Genomic DNA, 13,148 nt, shown 5'->3' on the forward strand with positions numbered 1-13,148 from the left:
GAAGTCATCAATAATGGGCTTCATGAGTCTGCGCGGGTAAGGTGGTATGGAAGGAGATGTTTCACACCCCTGTCCAAACATAGGAGTTGATTCTAGTCTTTGTTAATTCCAGGGGTCTTAGAGCTATGCCATATACATTGTGGTACTCAGCTAATACCCAGCGAGGTTGTCACTTATCAAGGTCACCTGATAAGACTTGTGGAGAGCCAGAGGAATATTTCTCCTCCAGGATACAAGGATGTATCTTCCCTAACTAGTCGTGTGACTCCTGCATATAGATGAAAACCATCGCTTCCACCCTGGTCTATGGTCCAAGCACTCTGAAAGCCAAAAGTGGTCAGTGGTCTCCATCTTTCCAATATAGGAGTTATCACTTCCATCCTAAAACCAAAGAGCCTGCCTTTTTAAGGGAAGCTCATTTTGGTGCATTCGTACAGATGATAAATCGTGAAGAACAGGAAGAGGAACTCAGAACCTCCCAGAATATACAAGTCACTGAAATGAGTCCTGTGCTACTCTAACAGAAATGGCTTTTCTAAAGTGCTCAGAAAACCAGAGCCATAAGGGGGACTATGGCCCAAGATAATAAAACTCCACTTTTCTTTCTTAGAAAAAGAGGAAGATTTGGGATGTACTGGAAATGATAGCACGTCAGTAATATTAATACAAGCTGCCCCATGTGCAGGGGCTATCTTCATGTTTAGACCATTGTGCTATATTGCTAAATTCTTAGTTTTTCTGGTGATTCTATGCTGGTTTTGGGGGTCAGGTCTCAAGTTGGAAGAACTCCTCCTCCTTACCATCACACACTCGGGTATCTTCGTTCAGGTAGTAACCGGTTGGACAGCGGCACTGGAAACTGCCAAACGTGTTGATACATTTCCCACCTTGGCACAGCCCAGGGAGCTCCTGGCACTCGTCGATGTCTATCAAAATGAAAACAATGGCATTTCTTCAGCATTGTCAATAACCCCGAGGAAGTTCAAAAAGTGCGTACTTTAAGGTCAAGGATACAGAATTACCTTCCAATATAACTGTGATAGGATTGGGCCGAAAACCTTCTCCTCCAGGACAAAGAATTTTGTACTCAGCTATTGAAACAAAAAATCGAAGTGAGTTCTACTGAAAAGAAATAAAATAAAATAAAATGGAAAAAAAAAGTGAGTTCTTTTGAACCAAAAATTTCTAGAAATAGTGTTCTCAAGAGAAAAACTGACATATCCAGCAGAAAATATTCACTTTCAGTAATCTTTAACAGTTACCCCACCCGTCTTAAGCAAGTCAACAACTTTGTATATACATATTATTTTCAAATGGCTTTTACTATGTATGCCAAATAAGTGTTAGCCCGGTGTCCCTAGACTTTGGACCCTCCACCTACTCTCCTGGCCTCATGGTCTTGGGAACTATTTTATTCCCTATCGCTGTCACTATTTCTTTGTACAGATTTTCTTCTCCTTTTTATTTTCTAACAAACTCCTCCATTTTTTATATTTTGTTCAGCCTTACTTCTTCTGTAGGGCTGTAATTCCTTCCTTATTAATATATTTTTTTAAAGATTTTATTTATTTGACAGAGAGAGAGATCACAAGTAGGCAGAGAGGCAGGCAGAGAGAGAGGAGGAAGCAGGCTCCCCACTGAGCAGAAAGCCCGATGCGGGGCTCCATCCCAGGATGCTGAGATCATGACCTGAGCCAAAGGCAGAGACTTAACCCACTGAGCCACCCAGGTGCCCCCCTTCCTTATTAATATTAATCAGCTTGTCTCCAAAATGCTTTCCAAACAGAACCTTGGGAAAAGCTTGTTCTTTCTTGGTTCCCATCCTTTTTTTTCCTTCCCTTCCCTTCCCTTTTCTTTCTTTCTTTCGTTTTTAAGGTTTTATTTATTTGTTAGAGAGAGAGAGAAAAAGAGAGAGAGAGAGCACAAGCTGGGGAGAGGGGCAGAGGGAGAAGCAGGCTCCCAGGTGAGCAAGGAGCCTGATGCGGGGCTCAATCCCAAGACCCTGGGATCAGGACCTGAGCCGAAGGCAGACGCTTAACCAACTGAGCCACCCAGGAACCCCTCCTGTCCCACTTCTCTCTTTAATGCCTAGAGATCTTTCTTGCCCCTCTGTTTCTACTGAGGGCAGGACTGATTCCTGGTTTCCTAAACCAACTTTCTACAGCGTCCTTTGATTCCCTCCCGTGAATTCTGTCATTCAAGTATTTCATGCAAAAACATTTATTTCAGTGCCATGCACCAGCAGTGTAATACATACAGGTACATGTGAATAAGAATGAACTAATCTGCTGTGTCTTCCTGGTGAGCTTCGATAAGAATCAGCTCTTTCAAAATCATCATGGTCTTTCCAAATCTGATAATCCCTCTCCTGGCTTTCTGAAATGTTATGAGTGTATGCCTAAACATATACATGTATGTATTCCAGTTCTAGCTCTGACCCAGTTTGGGGTAGTGTAGACCTCTATTGCTTTGCCAATCACTATTAATCAATAGAGCTGACTCTCCTACTTAAACATCTTGGCTTGTTTCTTTCAACATCAATGAAATTAGCTATCCCCCTCTTTCTTTCGTTCCTTCATCCTCTTCCCACAAACACCAACTCTTTTTAAGTCTTCTCTTTCAGGTCACACCCTCCCTTCAAGGACAGTTTAAAAACACCCAAGTCATCACTACCTCTGCCATTGAGAACTGGCTTGCCTTTCTTAAGAGAGGAGAGAAGGAGGTATCTGCTAAGAAAGTATTCATCCCTGTGCTGAGTGCTTGACATGAATGACTTCTTTTAATCCTATAAGGCATGACAGGAATGAGGAAACTCAATCTTGCTAACTGTAACTGACCCACAGTGACATGGGTGGCAAGTGAGAGAGTCCTAACTGGTACCAGGAGTGCTCCTTTTCCTGCTCACGGCACTGTGCCTGTGCTTTCTTCCCTTCTTGAGACGTACACTGAATTATAGCTTTTCTGTCTGGATCATATCTTGCTAGACTGTACACTTCTGGAGGACAGAATCCAGTCTAATTCATCTTTGCACACCCAAAGTACACACTCAAGGCACTCAACAGATAATTTTAGAACAAGTGAGTAAGTGACCGTTCAGCAAGGAAAGAATCCATACCTATCCCAATATATACTATTAGCAGCACCACTGACCTTTGCCTAAGAAGCTATATCTGAGTCTAACTCCTAAAACAAAGCCCACTTCGAAAAACGAGAAGCCTTTTATATTTTTAGAAGACTTATTTATGTCCATAAAATCACATTCTGAAGCTTTCCTTCAAGTCCTATCACAAGAGTAGAAATAGTCTTCCCTTTCATATTTATTTGACTAATTGCTTCTCTTTCACCCAGGGACACTCTGGTCTGTCCTAGAGCTTTTGAAAACTAACTAATCATCTCTTGACGACAGGAGAGATCAGTCAATGTGTTCCTTGGAAGCTAAGCAATATTCTCTAAGTAACCTAGCCTGGAAAATCTTTAAAATAATGCTATGTGGCTTTTCACTCAGAAAGAAGTGAAGTGTGGGCCCACCCCACCTGACCTTTTAGTACAAGCCAACTGGGGACACTTCTGATACCCAGATCGGGAGTGGGGTCCCTCAACAGGGCTGAGAGTTTTGATCTTCCTTCCCTGACCAAACAGTAGAGACTGGTAGCAGCTCGCTCTCTCTGTGGCTTCTATCCTGTGGATCTAGAATGGACAGCTGGCCTGAGCAGGACTAATAATAATTTGTGGAGCATAAGGAAACATGGGGGACATGGGGAGATGGAGAGGAGAAAGGAGTTGGGGGAAATCAGAGGAGAGACAAACCACGAGAGACTGTGGACTCTGAGAAACAAACTGAGGGTTTTGGAGGGGAGGGGAGTGAAGGTTGGGTGAGCCTGGTGGTGGGTATTACGGAGGGCACGTATTGCATGGAGCACTGGGTGTGGTGCATAAACAATGAATTCTGGAACACTAAAAAGAAATTTTTTAAAAAAGGGGAAAAAAAGAAAGAAACAAACAAAAAGCTGGAGGATGTACACTTACACGTGTTCACAGGAGGGCACAGCTCACACGGAGTACCCCAGGCTTTCCCCAAAGAACAGCAGCAGGAAGCCTTGGAGACACCAACTCCAATTTCATTGCTACAGGCTGTATCTCCGTTGTCTCCTCGAGGCCGAATATCCAGATAGCAATTCCCAGAGCGGGTATCTATTTACCATATACGGACAAAAGAGTGTCAGAAGATTCCGTCTAGGTGAGGACTGAAAATTCAAATCCATCTCAGAAACTGTTTAAAAACCAGAATTTAGTTTTACTAGGAAACTAAAAAGTGCCCAAACACATATACTGGGACTCTGACCTATAGAAAAAAATAACTGAGAGTATAAACCAGATTTAGGAAATGTTGAAATTTTTACATTATTACTTTTTAAGAAAAAAATTGAGTGTGGAATGTTCAAGCCTGCTTTAAAAATAAAAGTATCCTTCTCTAAGAAGTTTTAAGAGCTTACCAACACAGCCGACTCGAGTCGGGTTCAGCTCAAAGTCGGGGGGACAGTCACAGGTATAGCTGCCTGGGGTGTTGACACAGTTCCCGCTGATGCATGTGGTTGGGTCCAGACACTCATTAACGTCTAAAACCAAACAGCGAGGGGCACAATTATCAGCCAATGTGGGGGCAGACATCACCATAAAATGGTAGCACTGGGTCTGGGGCTCCCCACAAGAATTTTAAGAGTTACTAGTTATAATTACACCTAGAAATACAGTCTTCCACTTCTGAAATAAAACCCCTCAGGAAGGAAATATGTCATCGTCTTTGGTCTTTTTCCCCTGGAACACATTTAGCATTCAAATTTGTCATCAGGAGAAAATAGAACTTTGGAACTAGGAAAAATATTCCAGTCAAGGTAACTGAAAGCAAAACACTACTGTGACCTCGGTCAACCAAAAATTCAGACACAGGTTTTAAGAAAATATATTTAATATGTGTGGCTTGTTATTTCATCAAATTAGAGCAAGATGTCCCAGGGAACCCTTAGGAGCGGGTAACTTCTGCTGCTTCCCCAACTGGGCATGCTCGCCTTGGTGCCGCTGAGTATGAGCGTAAATGCGTGCACAAGGCTTAGCATGTTCCTTCAAGCCTGCTAAGAGTCACTCTCCCATCACTGGTGCTGTGTGGACTATTTCCCTTTCAGTTTCTATTCCAAAAATATGCGCAGAATTCCATATTTAGGACATGGGTTTTGGCACACTGCACTCTGTGTAATCCTTTTGTCTGTTTGGAACACTCATGAAACACTTAAGAACAGACAAGCTGACTCAGAGAGAGGAGGATGGGGAATGAGGGTGATACCTTCTCCTTGGGCTTCCCTCTCACCCCACCTTGGACCTGGTAACCCTCCTGCAGGTTCCACGGCAGACAATTCATTTGTTCAGACTGCCTGTGAACTTGGAGGGACAGGGCAGACTAATGGGAAAGGAGGGCAGGCAGAATGAAGCTGATGGTAATCTGGTGGTCCCGAGGAAGGAGTATGGGCTGTGGAGAGGCAACTTCCTCAGGTATGTTGGACGTCCAGCTTGGTGCCATAACAGTTTTCAGAAAAAAGCAGAAGAATGCCTGGGGAGGAGTACCCTGGTCCAAATTTATTTCAGGGAGGGGGTCGTGATAGTGGTGGTGGTCATCATAGTCTAGAGAGCCACTGAATGAGAGCTTATTTAGGTAGCTGGAAAAACAACAACAACACATTTTCCCCCCTGAAATCCTGGGCCTGTCCAGAAAGAGAATTGCAAATTTCTTGCAAAGTCTTAACTCAGTGCCTAAGTGAACCAAGTGATGGTCTACTGAGGGCCTATAGCTTTTCTCATTTTTTTCCTTATGCTCCCTGAGAATTCCTTGCTCCACAAGAAAACAATCTCTATGCTAGAAACTGGTAGACGAGTTCTCTGTATCACATTCCCTGGTGACCAGAGACAGGCCAGGGTGGCAAGGGGTGGGAGTTACAGTGGAGAAGTGCAAGGAGAAAGTTCAAAATCCCAGCACAGTGCATGCCTTTCAAAAGGAAACTCTACGCAAATGTGCCTAAGGAGAAAAGGAATAGCTGGGAAGCCTTACAGCCAGTGCACTCCTGGAACCTTCTTCTGCGGCCATGAGCTCAACTGAGACTACAGATCTTGCTTCTTCTGCTGCCTGCTGCTCTTCCCTTTGTGTCCTTATGTGTAACCATTTCCCAGGAATTTATTCTGGGATTCCTATTGCCTTCTCCCCGCTTTCCTTTTGTGACTGAGCAATCCTGCGAGGTCCCAGGGAGGCCCCAACAGCCAGGTCTCCAGGACAGTTGGGAGCAGATTCTGACGTGAACAGATGTCTTACCTGTGCAATTCCCACCACTTCTGTCCAGTTCGTAGCCGATCTCGCACTCACAACGGAACAGGCCGGGAAGGTTATGGCAAGTTCCAAAAACACAGATGTTCGGAAGGGAGCACTCATCAATATCTTGGGGATGGATGCAAAGGGGGAGAAAGGAAATTTATTTATTTATTTATTTATTTTTGGCTAAAGGAACTGCCTAATGTCATCACCCGATGCTATTAAGAAAATGAAGGCTATCTGACTTCAATCTAGGTGCTTCTCCTGTAACTAAATCAGCTACCATGGAAGTGAAGCCTCTTAGGTGAGAACTTACTCTTTTTCAGCCCCCAGTACATGCCAAGCAGTAAGCTAAGCATCACAGATGTACAGTTTCTGCTGTTCCACACGGGCTCATGTCCCTTTTGTGAAGTAAGAGTCTAAAAGGCTACTTTAGACCCTGTTCTTTGGTTGTTCTTATCTATCTATACAGTCACTGTTCTTATCGTGGGTTTAATTTCTACAAACCGCAAAGGCTCTGTGGTAGCTTTTATAATCAGTTTTATAATCCTCTGGATCCCTAGAGCTACTTTGGGTGCTTACTGTTGTGGATGGAGATCTAAAAACTGCAGAAGCCTCTTTCAGGCCCTGGTCCTCCCCTCACGCTAACCTCCTGCTTGGGTAATGGACACGTAGCCGCAAGCACAGCCTCGAGACTGGCTTTAAATAGCCATAATCGCTGTGCCGGCAATGATTTATATTAAGAACAAACAAACAAACATAACCTTCCCTTATAGCACAGGGAGAAGCAAAACTTTGACTGTGACTATTTATGTTACCAGAGGTGGCAGAGACCCTGTTTTGGTTGGATGTTCAGAGTAACAAGAGTAAACAAGGCATTAGGCACATGGTCAAGAGCATAATCTGGTTTCTTGCCTCAGAGGAATTTTATATATCAAACTCTGCAGAGTTACTATAAACTGTTTAAAGAACACCTAATGGTTCCGTAACAAAGAAAAGTATTTACAGAGAACTCTATGAGAGAATGAGTATGCATGTCCTAGTGAAAGTTAATGTCCTATTAACAAGCAACAGTTATTAGTTAAGATATTAATCAGGGTCTTGTTTAAACTTCTACTGTCAATGGTTATCATTTGTTTATTTCTACTGAAATCTTTTTAGTTCACTGTAGACGCGCTAATTCTTCTCCGTGAGGAATAATGTACTTAGACTTGACAAGTGTGGGGAAAGAGAAGAACCGTGTGCTTCCTAGTGGGAGCCATCCTGAGCCAACAGGCTCCTAGGGTTCTTCTTGTCTGACTAACACCTCTGGAAGACAGAGTCTTGAGCTAAGAGACAGCATGACATACAACATTATCCCTAGGGGCCCCCTACTGAATGGATTTGCAAAGGACTCTTCCATGTTCACATATATTAGATACTTAGAGACCATGTGAGACATGCCCAGTACATTATTCTACATATGGAGAAGATTATCTGCTCTGTTATTATTTTAAAGCTTTTATTTCTAGAAACCAAACCATAGCAGAGATTAAAAACATATTTAAAGAGAATCCTTTAACAGGACATGATTTGGGGTCTGGTACTTGGAGCTCCTTCCCCTAGGAGGTTGCACTGATCTGACCACACTCAGTTAGCCTCTCTCTCTCTTTTTCCTATGACCAACGGGTGTACTCGTGCAGACCATCTGGCCAAGGTTGGGTATGCAGCTTTGTGGCCAGAAAGCTAAGATTTTTCTCTGCATGAAGAGAAATGGTCCAGCTAGAGACCAAGACCTCCACAGACTGAACGGACCACCTCAGATCTGAAGCCAAAACATACGTCAGTAGATAACTAAGTAAGTAAGTAAGTAAGTAAATAAGTAAATAAATAAACAAGTAAATAAGTAAATAAATATTATATATAATATATATCAATATATAATAATAAATTAACATGTAATATATAATATATATTTATCAGGAATGCTCAAATAACCTAAGCTTCTCAGGCCCTGCAAGGGCCCCGGCAACTTCCCCTTCAGTTACCTTCACAAGCTTTCCCGTCTGCACTGGGCACAAAGCCCATGTCACATTCACAGCGGTATCCTCCCGGGGCATTCAGGCACTGGCCATTGCCACACAGATTCAGGTTCTCCGAGCACTCATCAAGATCTACAGTCAGAAAGACACACAAGTTACTCTTCCCCAGTTAGGAGCTTTCCGGTGCCCCACGTCTTTCATTTTTTTTTTTAAATCATTGTCAACTTCCTGAGTGTAGTGAGGTCTCATCATAGTTTCTATTTGACACCTTTAAACCCATTTTTTCCTCTTCTTTGAATGTTAGTATTGACTAATCCATGAATATGGGGCTCAGATTCAGAATCCTGAAGGCTGAATTATCCCTAATGATGTAAAATGAAGAATAAGTCCAATGCATCATTCAAATTAAGGCTTTCGTGAGCAGGGTCGTGCACAGAAGGACACATCCATGACAGGAAATTATGTGCCGTGACTTGTGTCCATTTCTCAGGTTTCAGACTTGGCTCGGATGGGCAGCAAAAGACCTAGAACACCAACTATGGAGGAGGCCAAACATTCCTGTCTGCTAGATCTCTCCTGAGCTTTGCTAATAACCACAGGCACTAAATATCAAATATATGAACCATATATGCCCAATACATAAAACTCTGAATATTTTCTAAGGAGTAATGGGAGGTTTATGACAACAAAAATTCACTGGGTTGGACAAAAACAATTTCAAATACGATAAAAATTTTCAGCGAGTTGAAAAAGTTCCAGGTATATTAACTGACTGAGCCTAAGTCTCCTTTATGTTTAAATGGAGTCTTGTGAGGGAAGTTTTCAGGATACATAAATGCTTTCAAGTCACATGAAACAGACCTCAATATCTTATGTCCTAGAACGTCTGAATTCCTGTTCCTCACATAGCTTTCTACAGCAAGCTCACCCTTGGGTTTGGTACAGAAAACAAGTCAACAGTGGAAGATAGGCACAAAAATATAAAGGCTAAGGATTATAAATGGAAGTGTGATTTTTTTTTTTTTTTAAGTAAGGACATCATTGCATACAGTGATACCCATACCAACTATATAACTAACTACATTTAACTTCTGAGGTCTCTCTAATTGACCTGGTTCCAAATTTCCATTCCACGGGGAGGTAGTTTCAAATAACCAATCATCTCTGTTCAAAGTTGACTATAATGGACCAGAAGAATCGACAGTCTGAAAGACGGAGGAACACCTGGCTTTTCTGGTTGCCATTTACGCAGTTGTTCCTAGCACGAGCCTACCTGTACAAGTGAAGCCGTCACCCGTGTATCCTTCTTTACAGAGGCAGCGATAGGAGCCCATGGTGTTCTTGCAATCTGCATGTTGGCTGCACATGTGTGTTCCATTGGAGCATTCATCCAGATCTTATGGAAAAAAGTCACATCATATGAACAAAAAGCATCACATTTAGAGTCAGTAGCATAGACATTTTTTCTGTACAGAATTAGTATTTTCAGGTTTATAATCTACACAGCTCATGAGAAGCATCTATTTTTCAACTCACCGGTGCACTTAATGCCATCTCCAATCCATCCTGGGCTGCAGCTACACTTGAAGCTTCCTGCCGTGTTAGTACATACAGCATGTCTGTCGCAGTTGTGTGCTCCAATCTCACATTCGTTGATGTCTGGAAAAATCACCCGTGGTTTAAAAAAGTTTAGCACAGATGCCTTTTTGGTCTTTTAAGTAACTTAGCAATAGCAACTAGCAACTTCAAAAGTTGACTCACTTTCACACTTTCCATAGTATAATATAGATTGGTTTGGTGACTACATATATGACTCTACATATATTGAACAGCTTCAAATTTTAATTTATAAAGAAAGGACAATACGATGCTACTTGCTACTATTAATTCTAATTATCTCCCATTACTTTAATGTAAGTATCTAGTCCCTGCAAAACAAAATGGACCTCTTTCTAGTTGAAGAACTTAAAAAGTGATTTGCCTAACGTTCCATGGCATTAAAACACATGGTCACACTTTTCTATTCCCAGTATTTTTATTAAGTCAACTACAGAGTAATGGTGCACATTGTTATCATATCTCATACAAAGGAATACAATATTGTTGGCATACTAGAAAACTTTTTCACTCATACGTCATGTATTAAATATATTTTATTCTTCAATGGACATATATTATTTAATTATGCTATGTTTTTAAAGAAGTTTTACTTTAGGCATTGCTAATTCAAACATTTGCAGGGAATTTTCCTTCAGGCAGTGAGTGAACCATCTTTCCTCTAGCTTCTTAGTGTTCTAGCATGTTGGAGACCCAAGACGCCTTGTATATTTCATGTAAAACTCAAATCAATCCAATGGATATTTTTCTGTAAAAGGAGCCAGATTAAGGTCGCATTACTGTCAAAAAGAGAAAACAGGCCTAAAATGGAGTCACTTGTGCTAAGCCCTGTATCAGCAAACCACGGCTTAATATCTAACTTAACTGCTTAATACCTAACTTAATTGGAATGAGACTTTTAGCTAGTCAATCTGGAGTTACCTGGTTAGCACTGAGAGGTAATCTACCTGATAGACCTCTTCTGTCCCCATAGGAAGGTGACCTTGCCTGAAACAATCTCTCCTTTCCTTGTTTCTCTGGCCCCTTCTACCAGAAAAACCTTCCACTTTGTACAGCTCCTTGGAGCTCCTTTGTATTCACCAGATGGGAAGCTGCTGGGTGCATAAGTCATGGAATAAAGCCAATAAGATCTTCAAATTTTACTCAGTTCAATTTCATTTTTTTTTTATTTATTTATTTGACAGAGAGATCACAAGTAGGGAGAGAGGCAGGCAGAGAGAGAGGAGGAAGCAGGCTCCCTGCCGAGCAGAGAGCCCGATGCGGGGCTCGATCCCAGGACTCTGAGATCATGACCTGAGCCAAAGGCAGCGGCTTAACCCACTGAGCCACCCAGGCGCCCCATCAGTTCAATTTCATTTTTAATACTACTAAAAGACTTCAAATTTTTGAAAGTTCTCTATTCTCCAAAATTCCATTTCCAAATTTGGCCAAGACAGATTCTATACTATAAAAAGTACTATAAAATATAAAGTGAAATGTTTTGTTTTCTGTGATATTGTGACTTATAATAAGAAATAAACATTTGGGGGCACCTGGGTGGCTCAGTGGGTTAAGCCTCCGCCTTCAGCTCAGGTCATGATCTCAGGGTCCTGGGATTGAGCCCCGCATCAGGCTCTCTGCTCATCGCGGAGCCTGCTTCCCCCGCCCCTCTCTCTGTCTGCCTCTCTGCCTCATTGTGACCCCTCTCTCTTTCTCTGTCAAATGAATAAATAAAATCTTAAAAAAAAAGAAATAAACTTTTTTCCCCCTGATTCTGATACAAAGCTCCTAAAACCCTTGGAATTACCTAAGTGATAAGAGCATAAAGATGTCCTTTTATAATATTGATGAGGTAAATTTTGGACTTCACCTCAGGATGGGGTTCGTTACCCGGAGAATCAACCATGTGATTCAAGGGCTAGAACTTTCAGTTTCACCCCACCAACCTCCATCAGAGAGAGGACAGGGGTTGAATTAATAGCCAATAACCAATGATTTGATCAATCACGCCTGTGTAATGAAGCTTCCATAAAACACAAAAAGATGGGTTCATAGAGCTTCTGGATTGGTGAACATATAGAGATTCACATAGAATGGCCTGCTCAGAGAGGGCCTCGAAGCTCCACACCCCTGTCCCATGCCTTGCCCTGTGCATCCCTTCCCTCCCCTGTACTGTTCCCAAGTTGTATCCTTTTATAATAAACTGGTAATGTAATAAGGAAACTGGTTTCCTGGGCTCTGTGATGGGATAGAGGGTTGGTGGGAACCTCTAATTGATAGGATTAACAGCCAGTCACTCAAAAGCCCAGATAACAACCTGGACTTGTGACTGGCATCTGAAATAAGGACAGTCTTGTGTAAGTGAGTCCTTGACCAGTGAAATTTTTCACTATCTCTGAGTAGATATTGTCATCGGAATTGAGTTGAATTTTAAGACACTCTGTTAATGACCGGAATTAAAATTGGTCCAGAATCCTTATTCCCCAAAATGAATCCATAATGAAAGACAGGTACTTCACTTTATAACAACTTTTTCATTAACTAAGAACTCGTAAGCCTGGATACTATGACTCTATATGGAAACCAACGTCTAGCACAAAACTTAGGTCAAGAAGGATAGTTTTGGCATGTGAAATGTTGCAAGAATTTTCAGTGATCATTTGAAAAGTGGCACGAAAAAAAAAACTGGGCAAGCAACTTGTGTTTACCCTTTTGTTTACTTAAGAAGCCCAATTAAATGGTTTGAAAGTGTTTGGAAACACGCTGTTTGCCAAATGTTCCATCTGAAGCCCTGAAATGGTCCTGGCATCTTTGGCTTCTTCATAACTTCTAGAGCAAACACAAAATAAAATAATAATATTTTTCCTACAAAAATACTTCGTAACATCACTAAAGATCGTAAAATGAAAACATGCTTGGAAGAAAGTTCTTGGAATTACGACGTATTGTATGGGTGAATTTTAATGTAGCCTTGGCAGCCACGTGCATCTCCTGAGTTATTAAAACAGGTCAAGGGAGGCACATACCAGGCGGCTTTAGACTTGTGAGTGGAAGCTTTAACCAACTGAATAATTGAGCACGGCACATTCCAAGGAAATAAGAAGGAAGGCCAGCCCAGGGATAACAGTGGTAAGTATGCACGGGAATTCAAGAAAGTAAGCCTGACCTCACGGGCTCCC

At 41.9% G+C, this 13,148-nt stretch overlaps 1 protein-coding gene across 1 annotated transcript in view; it reads right to left on the reverse strand.

Annotated features, from left to right (window-relative positions):
• The window catches only part of LOC111158675 (fibrillin 1), a 229,692-nt gene that overhangs the window by 50,038 nt on the left and 166,506 nt on the right, over positions 1-13,148 (reverse strand). Inside the window, exons 32-39 of the mRNA XM_022520875.1 lie at positions 9,910-10,032; positions 9,647-9,769; positions 8,380-8,505; positions 6,356-6,478; positions 4,494-4,616; positions 4,027-4,191; positions 1,023-1,091; positions 801-926 (exon numbers count right to left, since the gene is read on the reverse strand). Coding sequence (XP_022376583.1) covers positions 801-926; positions 1,023-1,091; positions 4,027-4,191; positions 4,494-4,616; positions 6,356-6,478; positions 8,380-8,505; positions 9,647-9,769; positions 9,910-10,032 — 978 coding nt within the window. The remainder of the gene's footprint in view (positions 1-800; positions 927-1,022; positions 1,092-4,026; positions 4,192-4,493; positions 4,617-6,355; positions 6,479-8,379; positions 8,506-9,646; positions 9,770-9,909; positions 10,033-13,148) is intronic.

The sequence above is a fragment of the Enhydra lutris genome, unplaced genomic scaffold (assembly GCF_002288905.1).
Source record: "Enhydra lutris kenyoni isolate GAN:26980312 unplaced genomic scaffold, ASM228890v2 scaffoldscaffold4, whole genome shotgun sequence".
In the NCBI taxonomy this organism is placed as follows: Eukaryota; Metazoa; Chordata; class Mammalia; order Carnivora; family Mustelidae; genus Enhydra; species Enhydra lutris.